At 38.7% G+C, this 16,245-nt stretch overlaps 1 protein-coding gene across 2 annotated transcripts in view; it reads left to right on the top strand.

Annotated features, from left to right (window-relative positions):
* The first annotated feature begins 238 nt into the window (after nucleotides 1-238).
* NPNT (nephronectin) overlaps nucleotides 239-16,245 on the top strand; it is a 77,508-nt gene continuing 61,501 nt past the window's right edge. For both annotated transcript variants that reach the window (XM_008590328.1, XM_008590329.1), the window contains exon 1: nucleotides 239-338. In XM_008590328.1, the coding sequence (XP_008588550.1) occupies nucleotides 254-338 (85 nt within the window). In that variant the 5' untranslated portion in view covers nucleotides 239-253. The remainder of the gene's footprint in view (nucleotides 339-16,245) is intronic.

Consider the following 16,245-nt stretch of genomic DNA (forward strand, 5'->3'; position numbering starts at 1 on the left):
TCCCCCTTTTTTCCTACCCATGTGTGTCTGGGGTATGTGTGTATAAACTGTCTGAAATTTGACATTAGATCACAGCAGAACTATTTCTGTGAAGGTGTTTTATCCTTAAATTTCTGCAGGCACGAAGGAGTTTGTAGAAAATTGTTGGGCGTGGTTTAAATTTTTTTTAAAAAGTAACAAAGAAAATTATTTTTAATCTCAAGAGTGTCTTTATTTTTAATCTTTTTTGTTTGGTAGGTGGCCCAGGCATTTAATGTCATCAATTGGCCTATGTCGTTATGGTGGGAGGATTGACTGCTGCTGGGGCTGGGCTCGCCAGTCCTGGGGACAGTGTCAGCGTGAGTATCATGCCTGGGTACTTCAGTTTCCTGGGAGGTGGGGGGCTTTACACTATTGTTTGGGCTTCACTCCTCACAGCGAGGGTTAATTACTGAGCAGGGTTTGGCAGTGTGGGGTTGACGTGGGAGTTTTCATATACAGTCCCCAGCTCCTTATTCTGCCCCTTTCCATTCTGAGCCACCTGTATTAAGGTGCCAGCTTTGTCATTCACAGAGAGCCATCTAGGATGTCCATTTTAGCATTTGCCCCCAGTATCACCAACTCCTGTTTTTTCATCGGGTTTACTCATTTCTTTGCTCCAGGCTCTGAGATTGGGGTAAGATAATGAGTCTAGACTGTATTTACACTAAATAAACTCTGAACCTTACAGCAATTATAAAATCCTCACCCTAGCCATTGTGTAAAGGGGCCCATTTGTAAATCTTTTTTTGAAGTGAGGTTGTCTTGACAGTCTTCTAAATAGACCACCCAGAATAATAAAATGAAACCTCTGGAAACACATTATTTGTAAGTTCTATGAGTAATCAATCTCATGTAATAAGTGCCAAAACAGAACACTGATTTTTTTTAACCTTTTCCATGATTACAAATGGATGTTTTAATGGTAAATATCAGAGCCACATCACAAAAATTTGAAAAATTTAGGAAATTTGTTCCCAGCATTTCATCTGGATCTCAAAATTTTATCCCACTCCTCTGACAGAAAAGTCCCCAAATGATCAATTAAATTTCCGAGGCATCTTTAGAGTGCTAAGTGGGCACATCTGATGAGATGATGGCAACTAAGTTGGTTCTACATTGGGATATACGTTTTATCACTAATGAGGAAGGGGCTTAGAGGAATGGAGAAGCTGATAATTAAGAAGGCTAGACCTGGGAGTGGAGGAGCCTGCCTTAGAGGTGGGTTGGCAGTGTGAGAAATCAGGTAAATTTAAGTTCAGAAGAATTAGAAGTTTCCTAAGCTATTTTAGTTTTTGAGAATGCTTGTTATGTCTTCCTTAGCTTTGCAGAGGAGAAAGAGTGACAGTCACAGGCTGACTCTAATTGTACACTCAGGCTGTCTTTTCTGTGTGGGGATGGAAAGCTGAAGGACACTAATGTCTGTCTACCTGCTACATGCAAGGCACTGGGCTAGACACTTCCCATAGTTGGGCCATTGCATACTGTTAAAGGAAGATGGTGGTAACTCCAATTTCCAGTAAATGAAAGAACTAGGCAAAGCCACTGTGCCCTTACTGGTTAGTCTTGTTCAACATTGTTTTTAAGGGAAGATGGTTGAAAAGAAGGATGGTGCCTGGTGGAATTTAGTCTTCTGCGAGTTATACCACAGTGTCAGAAGTATTTGCACAGGTGTGAAATTTGAGGAACCATCAAGCTCCGAAAAGAAGGATGGTGCCTGGTGGAATTTAGTCTTCTGTGAGTTATACCACAGTGTCAGAAGTATTTGCACAGGTGTGAAATTTGAGGAACCATCAAGCTCTAATAACCAAAGGGTGAAGAAAAAACCCTTCTCTTAGCTCAATGTGCACACATCCCCTCCTCAATGAAAAATGGGTAGTTTCTTTGCAGGAATGGAGATAGTTTCCTTCCTCTTTGCTGCTTTAAGTTGCAGGAAACTCCCAAATGGAATGTTGAAGTGCTCTGAGGTGTGCACTGTTCCCCAGCCCCACCCAGGCGAAGGCTGTGCTGGCAGAATGCCCTGGGCAGCAGTGGAGTGCACCTCCCATAAGGCAGAGGCTTAAGGGTGCACAGGCTCTCCACTATGTGTGCTAGAAGAATTCCAAGGAGAAAACTCCTCCGATCTCTGAGAGGCTCATGGACTGTGGAATTCCCCAGGAAACACCTCTAAGAGCTGTTCTATTTTTCTGTATCATATAATTAAATTTCTTTTTAATATGAACTAGCTTGGCAATTCTGGATTTGAATGAGTGCAGAAACCTTTTAAAGTGATGGTGGCATTACAAAATTTAAATATCTAAGATTTCCTAGTGTTTCACTTTCTGCATAGTAGCTTTTCTAGCAGATACGGGACACTATTATTTTTTCATACCTTCATTTTGTTTGCAAAAGAATGTAAAGTGGTCATATATAGTATTTGATAGTATTTGTCTTTTCCCTCTTGTTCTTTCTCAAAAATCTGAGGAAAATGTAATATGGCATGAGTTTATCATTGACATGGTAATGTCATAAAAATTTGTAAGGTGATTTTGCACAAATGACATTTCATCTTAGATTGGTGAAAGTTTGAAAGGCAGCATAATGGAGGGGAGCATGGACGCTGGAGCTAGTCTGCCACTGTTTAAATTCCAGTTCTACTATTTGCTATGTGACCTTGGGCAAGTCATTCAGCCTCTGTGTGCTTTATTTTCTTCACCTCTAAAATGGATCTGAAATAGTACATACTTCATAAGACCATAACAAGGTTTAAATGAGTTATAATTTGTAAAGCACTTAAAACTATTCCTGATGCAGAGTAAATACTACATATGTGTTTGGTAAAATTAATGAAATGTAAAGGAATACTGCTATGGAAACAGTGTTGTGGGGTGGAGCATATCTGTGCTATCAGATTCTTTTGTTCATTAGGTATGATATATGTACTTTTTACATTTATACTACCAAAACAAAAATGGTTCCACGGTTCTCTGTGCAATAATATAAACATTCTTTAAATTAAAAAGGGCCAAATAGTTCTTTACCCTTAACATTGAAGATGAATGGTGAGGTTGTAAAAATGAGTTCAAGGGTAGATATTTCCTTCTGTGTGTTTTATTTTTTCAGAATCTTAGATGGTCCAAATGTCTCTTGTCAGTTCAGAGCTCTGCCTGTCTTTGTTTTGGTAAAAACAGGTGGAGGAATGTGGGGGCGAGAGGTCCGCTCAAAGGGGCAGAACAGCACCAAAAAGGATTGTGGGATGGATGGAATATCTCTGAAAACTGTTATTTTAAAATTTCTTAAATTTTACACACAATTATGATTATTTTACACGCAATTGATGATTATTTTTTAAAGAATGCCTTTATGAAACTAAAAGTTTTGTTACTACATTTATTCAAGAGAAATGCCTTGCTATTCTTTAACAATTAAATCTAGTAACAGATAACGTATAAAAATTCCGAAGAACTTCTAGGAAATTTAATGTAAAAAATGTTTTTGCCTTTGACCCTTAGATAGTCTCACAACTCTTTCCCATAAAGAGCACTCTCCCTTATCAGAGATCCCTTCTCTTTTTTCTGAATGATTCACTTTGGAATTTTCTTTCAAAACAGCACAGCAAAGCGAAAGGAGACTATTCTCACGTATGCAAAAAACCTCCCAATTTATCCCTAAGTAGATATGTGTATAAGCGGGGGAAGGTGGTATCTTCATTATATTATTTATCAGATCTTGTCCGCTAGTGCAGTGACTCTTTGGTGAGTGTCTATTCCATTTGGTTGAGCATTTGTGAGACGTTCTGACCCAATATTCACTTGTCAAGTATATATCTACACAAAACATGTTACATTTCATTTTCACTTGCTACCCTCTCTTCATGGGCTTGTCTGGAGAGACCGACTACCATGGCAGGGTGCTAGAGTTGCTTTACCTCCCCTTCTGACTCACTGTGTTTAACCACAAAGCCACATTCAGCAGGGAGACTTTCTGTTCTTCCTTCTGAGACTAAGGGAGAGATCAGAGATGCTACCCAAATGGGTGTAGAAACTCGCCTTCTTCCTGTCTGTACCACCTGACATTCTGTCCCAACATTCTTGCTCTGCTGGGGAAAGCATGACCCATCCCAAAAATAAACAGGTCATATCCTTGGCTTCTATTCTTTGATTCTTTGTTTTGTGTTCTTGACTAATAAACAGATTGTTAACATATTGGAAATTCTAAATTTGATTTTCTAATCATTGTGACTTTACCTTTATTGACTATTGATGTGTGGCTCTTCATTGTCAAGTGAAACTTTCTTAATATGTTCACACACTGAACTGGATGGTTACATATTTACAGCACACAGCACCTTAATCACTCAGAGATTGTCACAAAATATTTGTTTCTTGCTTAGTAATTATTCTTTTCCTTAACTCTTTCATCATCTTAATGGCACATTTCATTTTAATCATATTAACTATTTCTCTACTTCTATCAAGTGGAGACTTCTGTAATAAACGTATCTTGTTGAGGTTTGCACATTTTATTTTAAAAAAAACTGTGTATACTATGAAAATAATTCTTAACTAAAGCACTGGATAATTTGGGACATCTGGGTTCAAGTCCTGACTTCTGTACCCAATTAGCTGTCTAACAGTTCTCAGTTGCAGTTTTCTTATTTTACAAGCAGATTTCCAAGGTACATTGCAGCTCTGAACTCTGAGAACTTCCTTAATGTAAAAAAGAAGGATCTAGATATTGTATGCCTGTGTAGTTGTCTTTCTGTTTACTTGGAGATTTGGCTGTATATATGGCTTATTACAATAGAGTTTTTGTTGAAAGCACTTTATAGAGGTGTGAAGAAAAACTCAAAATACAAGTAGTTCCAACTTTCAACAAAGCTATTCAGTTTCTGAGTTCTTTGGCTGTCAGTGAGCAATTTGTGGTTTCTGAAGGAAATGATGTGAATTAGGATGGTTTTGTATCATTTATCCGTGAGACCAGGAGAAATGCAGATGTTATGTTTCTGCTGGAGATTTTTAAAAAATGTAAAATCTACACCTAGAGCTCGACTGCTTTATTGATTCTGGCCCTCATTTCCTCCTACTTTTTTTCTGAAGTTAGTAAAGGCTACAACTGCAATTGTCATGCAAAGTTATAATTTTGTATTCTTATTAGCTTTAGATAAACTCATAGGTTAGTAAAAAATAGGGCTAAACAGCAATTCATTCTGAAGCTATTTTGAAGTTGCCAAATAATTTTAGTTGGATAATGGATATTACTCGCTAATGATTATGGACACTGGAAAGAATGATGAATGAATTGTTGAATTATTTCTTTCAGCATTTCAAATGAAAAGGGCTATTAGTTGAAGCAGAGAATTTTGATTTAGTAAATGAAATATTTAAATTTCATAGGAGCTGGCTAGTTAGCTCAGTTGGTTAGAGCATGGTGCTGATAACACGAAGGTCCAGGGGTTGATCCCTGTACCCACCAGCTGTCAAAAAAACAGTCTATTTTGAGAACTCAGGGGAAGAGGAGGAGAGACCTACAGTGTTCATGAAGGCAGGGGAAGCCGTAATGAGAAAAAGAAAGGACTGTTCTGACCATTTTGAGCCCCGACCACTTCAAGGCTGACCGGGGAAGAGGAGGAGAGACCTACAGTGTTCATGAAGGCAGGGGGAGCTGTAATGAGAAAAAGAAAGGACTGTTCTGACCATTTTGAGCCCCGACCACTTCAAGGCTGACCCTGGTGAACACACAGAGCAAGAGCTGGCAAAAGCCATTGCTGTGCCCTTTGTATGAAGGTGCTTGGAGGCTGCAGGGGAGAAGGGGGCCTTGGTGGCCTCCAGGCCAGCAAGACCACGAACAGAGTTTCTGGGGACCCACATAGGAGCAAGGGGCCACAGGCAACTGAAAAAAAGGAGCCACTCAGAGGCCAGTGAGTCATTGCAAGGGACCGACACATGGGAAGTGTTTGGAGTGTGGGGGGTAGGGGAGACGGGCCTACTAGGGGAACACTGGGGCACAGCATGGACAGCTGATCTGACCTCCAATCAGAACTACTCAGTGGAGACTGGTCAGGAATATAGAACTGCAGGGAGTGCAGTTTGCTGAAAAGACTCAGGCCCAGACCAGACTTTCCACATAACCCAGGTGTATCAGACCTCACAAGACCCAGAAATGCTTACCAGGTCAACAATTAAAACTTGAGCTGCACAAAAAGCCTCCCCCAGAGAATCAGCAGTAAAGCAGCCATTTAGTTCAACCACAGAGCTCAAGTGCTGGTCCCCACAGGAAGGTCCCCCATTTTAGAAGTAAGCAAAGGACAACAAAATAGTTCCAGTGCAGAGTTTAAGTGGTGGGAATAGTGAATAATACAACACAGAACTGAAAGAAAACACAAAAACCCCACAGATCAAAGACAACGTTCTGATATTAACCAGTAAAGGTCTAACAACTCCAAAGAACACCTTTAAACCTAGAAAGACTGGAAGCCCCCCTAGGCTCCCAAGCTGGGGTTGAGGGAGGGCCAAGAGCCTCAGCCACACCCCGTGATGCCCACATCCAGCCCAATGATGACCACCAGCCACAGCTGGAAGCACTGTAGGCTCCTGAGCCAGGGCCGTGGGGGGTGGAGGGTCTCAGCCACGTCCCTACCACCAGTGTCTGCATCCAGCCCAGCCACTGCCAGAAGTGCCCTGGGCTACCAAGCTGAGGTGCAGGGATGCCAAGGGACATTTGCATTGAGCTGAGAGATGACTGAGCCACCACCAGAAGTGCCCCAGGTTCCTGAGCTGGGGTGAGGGGGCCAAGGGCCTCAACCGTGCCACCCCAACATCCACATCCAGCCCAGTGATGACCACCAAGCTGCCGCTGGAAGTGCCCGGGCTCCTGGGGTGGGGGTTACTTAGGGCCTCAGCCACGTACCTCCAAAGTTCGCATCCAGCCCAGCTGTGATCAAGCCACAGACAGAAGCCCCCTGGGCTCCCCTGCCAGAATGAGGAGGTGCCATGGGCCTCAGCAATGCCCCCTTCCTTCCTCCTGCTCCCACCCTAACCTCTCTCTTTCCCCCCTCCCCCTCCCCCACAACTGCTGCACATCAAAATCTTAGAATGTAAAAAAATAATAATTAATTAAAAATAAATACATAAAAAATAAATTTTATGTTTCCTTTCTTACTTGTATCAGGTTTTAGAAGCTCAGTGTTGTAAATTGAACATGACTTCTTAATTTTAGCTCCTTACACTGATCATTGACTTCCTGTCTCTATTCACAAAATTATATATAGACTATACTTTGATTACTTAGATTTTGAATACTCTCTTTAAAATAATCAAAAGTAAGTTAGAAATACTGGAATTTAGGGGGCCAGCCCGTGGCTCACTTGGTAGAGTGCGGTGCTGATAACATCAAGGCCATGGGTTCGGATCCCATATAGGGATGGCCGGTTCGCTCACTGGCTGAGCGTGGTGCTGACAACACCAAGTCAAGGGTTAAGATCCCCTTACCGGTCATCTTTAAAAAAAAAAAAAAAAAAAAGAAATACTGGAATTTACTTTAAAGGCCACATGTAGTCTTCCCCCACAAAGTGATTATTCCTAGTAAATGTCTTTCTATTTGTGGTTAACAAGTATGGCAATTTCCATTGAACATGAATAGTATTTTATACATAAGCATTTTTTTTTATACCCACATAATCACATGCACTCTGGGAGTAATCCTGAGTCTCAAGGGCAGGGGTTATACAGTACTGTTCAGAGCCATGTCAAAGATTGCTGGCTGGGTTCTGGGGCCAGCTTAGTGGACCAAGCACACTTCACTGTCCTACATTTACTAGCTTTCTCTCTCAATTTTGGGATGAGAATGCAGAAGAACTTGGTTCTTTCCTTGATGGAGAAATAAAAGCAAGGTAGTGGATGATTTTATAATTACTTTCAGCACTAAACATGACTGCCTAAATCCTAAGCAAGTGAAGTTTTTGATTAAGATTATTCAACTACCACTTGCCTTGAAAGGCTGTTTAAGAACACCATGTACTCTAGGTAACTTCAAGTGGTCTTGGAATGCAAACTCCAAACCAAAATCAGTGTTGAAGGAACTTGACCTTTTCAGACAGGTAGTTTTTGAGTTTGTGTAGTCTTCAAAGTTAAGTTTCCCAGAAATTACTTTGTTCTTTCGTTCTTTTCCCTGGTAAGAAATTATCTTTATGTAATTCTGTTAAGATCTACTAATTCTTGAGATTCCCTTATAAAGTTAACCTATGCAGGTCTTAACTTTTATGGATTAGAAATTTGAGTACTTCTCAGGCTGGAAGTTCAGGCCAAGTAAAGGAAAGCGCTCTGCAAGTTCAGCTGCTAGATTTGTCTTCAAACACCAGCCACAAGGATATGTGGCTTGGAAGTCCCCGTGCACATATACACTGGGACCAATGGGACACTTCTGGCCCCAGAAACGACAGTGTTTGCTACTTGAAAACTTTTTGATAAGCTTTAAAAAATGTGGGTGTGCTCTTCCCCCTCCCCTCTTGTAGCATTTCTAATTGGTGCTTTTTCTGTAGAATTTATGTTCTATGCATTTTGAGTCAGTTTAATCCACTGCATACTTTTAAGGTGATGATCAGTGATGTTGCATGACTCCATGCAGTCTCCTTCAGTGAGTCTGGGAAGATACTCAGGGGCTGGGCCTTCATCATGGGGGAGACGAAAGGGCAGGAGAGAAGGGTTCTGATAGCCTTACCCTCATTCCTATCCCCCCCCCCCCCCAAAAAAACACCCTTCCCCCCCTTCCCCCCCCCCCCCCCCCCACAAACAAACACTTTTGCCCCTTTCTCACCAATTCTGTGCAGGTTTTACAATTTTTCCCATCATTCTTCTAAAAGTATTTATTTTGAAAGAAAAAATGCATTCATTTCCTCAAATATCCCTCCTCAGAGCAACAAATATTGTCAGTATTTTTGTGCACGAAATATTTTACATACTTATGGGTAATTTCATATATTTTCTCCCCCCTACCTGTTTTATACAAATGAAATCATACTATATACACTGCTCTGTACCTTACTTCTTTTCCTTAGCAGTAGTACATCTTGAAAGGCTTTTAAAAATCATCTGTACATGAAGAGCCTCCTTACTTTTTAGTGGATTCATAGTATTTCATTGCATGGCTGTATCATAATTTATTAATCAGTCTCTTGTGGATGGACATTTATGTTGATTCCGATCTTTTGCTAACACAGGCAATTCTACAATAACCTTGAACATGTTGAAAAACGTTGTTTTGCATGTGTTCTAGTATTTCTGCAGGATGAATTTTTATATGTGGTCAAATGGCATATATATTTGTAATTTTGATCAATTGACCAATAGTTTCTTGCTCAGTAGTATGTAATTTAGTGGGAAAGACTAAATGGCAGTTCTGACTCAAGGCTTTGGGAATCCCATATCTAGAGTCCAATCTGTTGCTTGATTTTAGGATGCTTTGATCCCCACTTTCTCAAGAAAACCCTCTGACAAGTCAGTGAAGATCCATCTGCTCCCATTTTTCATCTGTCTAGCCTCAGACCAGGGGCAACTGGCTGATGTTGGGAGGATGGGGTGAGATTTATTTATTTGCCAGGGTCTCCTCCCTGGCTTCCTGCTTATAAGTTGTATACTTTTTATGGATTTGATGTCCTTTTTATTTGTCAGAAAGATTAATACATTCTTTTAGGAATTGTTTAAATCATGGATCTTTTATTATCTTTATATTTCAGCTATAATTTTTATTCCTATGTATATTGTGTGTGCTTTTTTACTAGATCCATGACCTATTAGGGGAAAGTATGTAGAATTCTGAGATCTGAATACTGTTTTTGGGGGGACACCTGTTACGAAAAGATTTTCAGGAAATATTATGACATTGTTGTACCAAAATACCTTAAAAAAGTAACGTTAAAACTGCAGGGGCAGATCTTTTCCATTAGTTATTCTAATCCTTCTTCCAATTATATATTTAAATCATCTTTTTTTAAAAAAGTAAGAAATACATGTTTAAGTAAAAAGTTAAAAGACCCAGACTGAGAGAGAGAAGGCAGCAAAGGTAAATATTTCTAACTTCCCTGTTTTCCTGATACCTAGTTCCAGCCCCCAACAGGCAAGCACTGTTTCTTATTGATCTTTGCAGATTTTTAAATATTTTCAAAATTTTCCTTTTTCATAAAATGATAGCATGAGGTATAAACTATTTTGTATCTTTCTTTATATACATATATTACATTTCAGAGACCAGTCCTTATCAATTCATGTAAATCTGACTCATTCTTTTGTATGGCTATATAGTATGCCATTATACGGATATACTATAATTAATTAAACAATCCCTTATTTATGCACCTTTAAATGGATTTCAATATTTTGTTTTTACAAAATATGCTGCAATGAGTATTTGTGCATATATCATTCTCACTGTTATATACATTTATGTGTGCGGGAATTATAGAAACCTCATTTCTATGTTAGTACAATAATTGAAGAGCTCCCATTTTTATAAATTTTCTCATATAAAATATGTAATTTAAGGGAGAATAAATTATGGCTAATATTACAGAGTGGGAACTTTCTGTTCAGTTATTTTGATTCGTTAGAAGATACCTTAAAAGATAAATAGAATTGACTAATTTTTATGTACATATATTTTTTCTTCCTTTTGATGATTGATGGGTATAGGGACCTGGACCTTGGTGTTACCAGCAAGGCACTCTAACTAGTTGAGATACCTGGCCAGCCCTTTTTTGGGGGGGGGCTGGCCGGTATGGGGATCCAAACCCTTGACCTTGGTGTTACAAGGCTGTGCTCTAACCAACTGAGCTAACCGGCCAGCTTCCAAATGAACTTCTTTATTTCTGTTTGTTTACGCCTTATATTGTTTGGGAAAGGATATGGAGTAGCTCCCAGGAATTCATGTAAGAAAATAGGAAAATATAATTAACAAGGGCTAGAGGGAGCAAAGAGTAAAATAAAAGATGTTGGGAGGAGGGTTATTAAAATGCAGGTATGTAACCCCTAGGATCCAAAATATGTCTTGTAATTTGGCTTTTAGCTTCTGGTAGTCAAAGGAAAAAGGGAAATGTTATTACTCATACAATTTATGTTTGTTAGGGAAAAAGCAAACCAGTTATTTGGGGGAAATTATGGCTTTTCCTGCATGTAGTTCTGAAAGAAGACTTTCGTGCGGTCCTTTTCGCAGTGGGAGTGAATGTTGGAGTGGAAGGGACCGCAGCAACATTCCTACCATGAAGCCAGTGGTTGTCTGAAAAGCTGTTTCATAGAAGATCCTCCAGTGTAAGAGCAGTGGGAGTGAATGTTGGAGTGGAAGGGACCGCAGCAACATCCTACCATGAAGCCAGTGGTTGTCTGAAAAGCTGTTTCATAGAAGATCCTCCAGTGTAAGATGAGGCCCTTACTCTAAAAGTGCAGGTCACGAAGGCTGTTCTACCAGTAGTTTAAGAAGCATTATCTATGCACTCAGCTTTCTGATGATTCATCTCCATCCAGCCCAGAGTATCTAGCTGTGATGGGTAAACTGTGTAGGGCTTTGGATGGAGAGTTCCCGGTTAGACAAAATAGTTTCAAGTTAGAATAACTAACAATGTCCTTAAGTTTGCTGTATGATTTACTAGATTAATGGCCAGTTCATATATTTTTTCTTTTTTTTAGTTTATGTATTTTAAAAATCAGTCAATAATTGATGGAGTTGGTATCCAGAGTCATTGTAAATGGAGTGCAGATAGGTCTCCCCTAGGCCGCAAGATAAGGAGGTTCTGCAAAGAAATGAATGGGAGATTTTTTAATATCAATTTTGTATTTATTGTTTATCAGTGTTTAAAGTCACCACCATTTTGCTGTGCACTTTATTTCCATGCAAATTATGGCTTGGATTAAGAAGGAAAGACACAAACATTGCTTCTAGGCATCACATATCCTACTTATACTGTTATAGGACAAGGATTAGTGAACCCAGAAACAACAGAATCCTTGACCAGTGCTCATTTCCCCAAAGCTCCTGATTTTTACAAGCATGCAAAGGAGTGAAAATGACCCTTAATTGTTTTTCTTATTCACCTGGATCTCACGGAGGGCTGCTTTATAGAAGCCGCTTAGGCCTGAATAGAGTCAAAGCAGAGTCTGTGGGAAGTACTCAACATATCACCATTCAGTACCCAAACTTGTCTTCTTTTCACTGGTGGGGATGAGGAAGGACTGATTCTCATGTACCCCTGAAGCCCTAGGGGCAATGCAACCTGAAATCCTGATGCTTATATGCTCTAGAAGAATATCTCTCTCTCTGTCTCTCAAAAACAATAATAAAAAGATGGCTCAATGTGTGTGCTGAGAGGTCACCAATCTAATAAGGGCCCTGTCTCCTTGGGAGAAGTAGAGAGGCTTTCAGTGCCTTTTCCTCAGAGTCCAGTACTGACCAAGAATCTAACCTGAATTGTCACCCTGTATCAGCCTGGAGGGGAGCTGAGGACTTAGCATTGCCAAGATTTAGGGCCAAGATTTTCCACTTCTTCATGGCAACAAATAAATGATCAGTGCTGGAAAATAATACAATGTAGCCAAGGTAATTTGGCTTGAAAAAAATTTGAAAGTGAGTGACATCAATCACTGACTGCAACCACAGAAGAATACTAGTAGCATAGGCCTAATGTGATTGACAGTGAATCCCTAGGAACCTGCCAGGGCAAATTAGGAGCAAAATACACCTAGTTACTAAAAAAATTGGTGTGTTACAAGGTAGAAAGTTTAATTAAGTAATCTTACGTATGAAGAAATTTTTTGTTTTAATGCACTAAAGCTTCTTTTTAAATTTTCTGATTTCATCACTTAATTACTACTAGTGAATCACTAGAGACAATTACAGTCATATTTCCTAATACAATTAAAAATAAAGCCAGCATAAAGGAGTGTTTTATGGCCCAGATACAATAAAATATTACGATATGTGATAAAATAATGACACATTTATTTGTTCTTTCCATATTATTTTGTAGATTCTCTGAAGAATATTAGTTTTAACGTATCTTGATGAAACTATTCAATCAACTTGTTATTCTTAACTCTGATGGAAGGAAAGCAATATGAATAAACAAAATGGTTCCTTAGCTTTGGAATGTAGTAGTTGATTTTGGAGAACAGTTTTTTCCCCAATTATATTTTATTAGGAGCCCTCATTTTCTGCCATACATTAGCTAAAGGCCGGAGACCGCCTTGAAGTACTACATGCCAGGAGATTGCAAATTTGAGAGTAAGAATTTGCCACAGGTGATTTGCATGTCAGTAATCAAGAATCAACTCAATCTAAAAACCAAACACTTCATTGGTCAGTATCTCTATAATTACTCTGTAGACTAATGTTATAAATTCTCCAGAACTGACATTGCTGCATGTCAGTAATCAAGAATCAACTCAATCTAAAAACCAAACACTTCATTCGGTCAGTATCTCTATAATTACTCTGTAGACTAATGTTATAAATTCTCCAGAACTGACATTGCTTTCCTATTATAACATCATCAGCATGGGGTTAGGGTTGTGTTTTGTAGATATTATTGACTTATTCTGAAACTTTAGGAAATGTCATCACAGTTTAAATTTGTGCTATGCACACAAAAGGAATTAGGAATTCCTGGACTTATGTTTAGTTTGCCAACAACAATGCTGTTTTCCAAAAACCTTTAGCCTTACTTTCTTAAATCAGAGATCTCAAATTCAGTTGCTATCAAAGTTTCCTAAATGGTCAAAGGTGTGTGTTGCTAAATTTATGGAAACTAACTCTATGGATACATTTTCCAAATATAAGCTTCCCACCACCCAAGATATTTTTCCAAAGCCTTTGGTACCTCCTATTTTATTACAGTGTTAAGATTTTGTAATTTTGGTAATTATCTGCCAAATGTTTGCATACCAACAAATAGCAAAGCCATTGATTATTGACATAATCAATGAAAAACATAAATTGCAGCTCATGCTTGTATTTTTTGTGTACCTGGGTGTTTAGAGTTGGTTTTAAATATATACTTACTATGTTAATAGTTTCTGCTGAATAAATTGTTCTAAGTTCACATGATTACATAAAATATTTCTTGGTGTTTCACATATATAATAGTGGTTTTGAGGTCCTTTGTCCCTTGGATTGAGTTTTTAAATCATTGATGAATTAAAAGATTTATTGTATCTTGGCATCTATGTATGGCCAAGAATTAAGACATCCCAATGTACAGTTTCATTTCCTAAGTAAGGCATAAGTATTTTTTTTTTTTTTTTTGTCTTTTTGTCTTTTTTCGTGACTGGCAACGGATCGCAACCCTCAGTGTCGCGCCCGGACCGGACCGGCAACGGGATCGCAACCCTTGGTGTTGCTCCCGCACCTCGCTCAGCCAGTGAGCGGCCGGTCTGTATGTGGGATCCGAACCCTCGGCGGGAGCGCTGCCGCGCTTCCCAAGCGGTGCACTGTAGCAGTGCGCCACCGGGCCGGCCCAGCATAAGTATTTTTTTTAAACAATTACTTTATGAAGAGAAAAGTATAAAACTATGAAGAAATAATATATAGATTTGCTGAATGTTCTGTTCTGTAATCTTGCGTTGAGTTCTGATGAATTCTTCCATATCTTTAGTACTTATAACGTACTGAAAGTTGAGATCACCCAAATTCCTACTTAACATGTTGTTCATGACGTCTGTTGTCTTGGATGTTCATGTTATAAATGTAGGGTTGGATTGCTGTCTGTGAATAGAGTTTGTCAGGCTAATATCAGTTTTTTTAACAATGAAAAATATAACGTGAAATTTCAGGTTGGGGTTTGGAGAGCCTTTTAGAGTGATTACTTTTCTAGCTGATTATTAGGGTTGGGAAGTAGAAATAGAATGTCCGGGAGAACCTTTCCCTTTCATGCATGTACCTGGCATTTGTCACCTGTAAGGAGGTGCTTGTGTCACGCTGTGCTGCTTGCTTATGAGGCTGTGCTGTGCCCCCAGTCTGAGTCATGTGGTAACTGTGTCAGCCATCTTAGTCTACAGCATATTATTTCCCATCCAAGGTTATACTTGGTCTAACATTTGAGCATTTTATAATCCTTTACAGTCAATTAAACTATACGTGAGAAGATAGTCATACCTTTGGATAAGAAGGAGGCTCATTTCCTTAAGGTTTCTTATCCCTCATTTTCTTTAGCACTGTCCAAACCCCAGGATTGGCTACAAATTAGTAAACCTGTGTTTAACAGGCAAGAAAAAGTAATCCCCAAATAGTCTAGTTTCTCTGGTTTGTATGAGTCACAATCATAAAATCATCAAAGTGCTTATTAATTTTAACTATTATAGTAAAGTGCATAATATCACTGAAAACCCTCAGATGAACTGGAGCAGTGGTTTTGGGGCAAGTTGCAGGAGAGAGTTCTTGAGTTTAAACTATAACTGAGTGGCTTTGCTGGCAATGTTGCATGTCTTTTCTACTGTGGCCATTTTACAATGGCTGTAGAGGAAGATTATCAGGGGAAAATGGGACAGATTTTTCTATAGTGCTAGTAAGGAATTCTATTTTAGTGTTTCTCACAGTGGGGTGTATTTCACAAAAAAAAAATGCACGTAGGGTATTTATTTTTGGCAACTTTCACAAAAATTGTGGCGATGGTTGCCTATGAAAATTTCCTTATCCATGCACATAGGGCATTTATTTTTGGCAACTTTCACAAAAATTGTGGCGATGGTTGCCTATGAAAATTTCCTTATCCATCAATAGAGAACAGGCTCCAGATACTTCCTGGAAGTAATCTATTCCAGGTTTAACATTGCTTTGATTTAAAATACAGTTTTGTATAGTTAAAATGCCAATTTGAAAATGAGCCACTGGCTAAAATTTTATGCTAGAGGCCTTAACAGATATATATATTGGTACCATAAAATTTACCAAATCTATGTATGTCAAGGCTAATTTATGTTTATAAAAAATGTGACCTGACCTTAAGATATTATAAGAAGAAAATAGACTATACAGAACTGTTTGGTTGCTTGATACTAATACAACTAGTTAGAAAATAATGACGTTTGCTATTCTTTATTGAGTTATTTTTACCTTTGTTTAAAATAATTTAAAATATTTTTCATGGTAAGTTAAATGATTCAAAATTGGCAATTAAAGAATATTAAAGAAACGGTATCCTTTTATATTTTTTCCTTCTCATACATAACCATTGTCATAAACAATTTTCTCTAATATGTGATCCAGAAT

Source organism: Galeopterus variegatus, unplaced genomic scaffold (assembly GCF_000696425.1).
Source record: "Galeopterus variegatus unplaced genomic scaffold, G_variegatus-3.0.2 Scaffold5996, whole genome shotgun sequence".
In the NCBI taxonomy this organism is placed as follows: domain Eukaryota; kingdom Metazoa; phylum Chordata; class Mammalia; order Dermoptera; family Cynocephalidae; genus Galeopterus; species Galeopterus variegatus.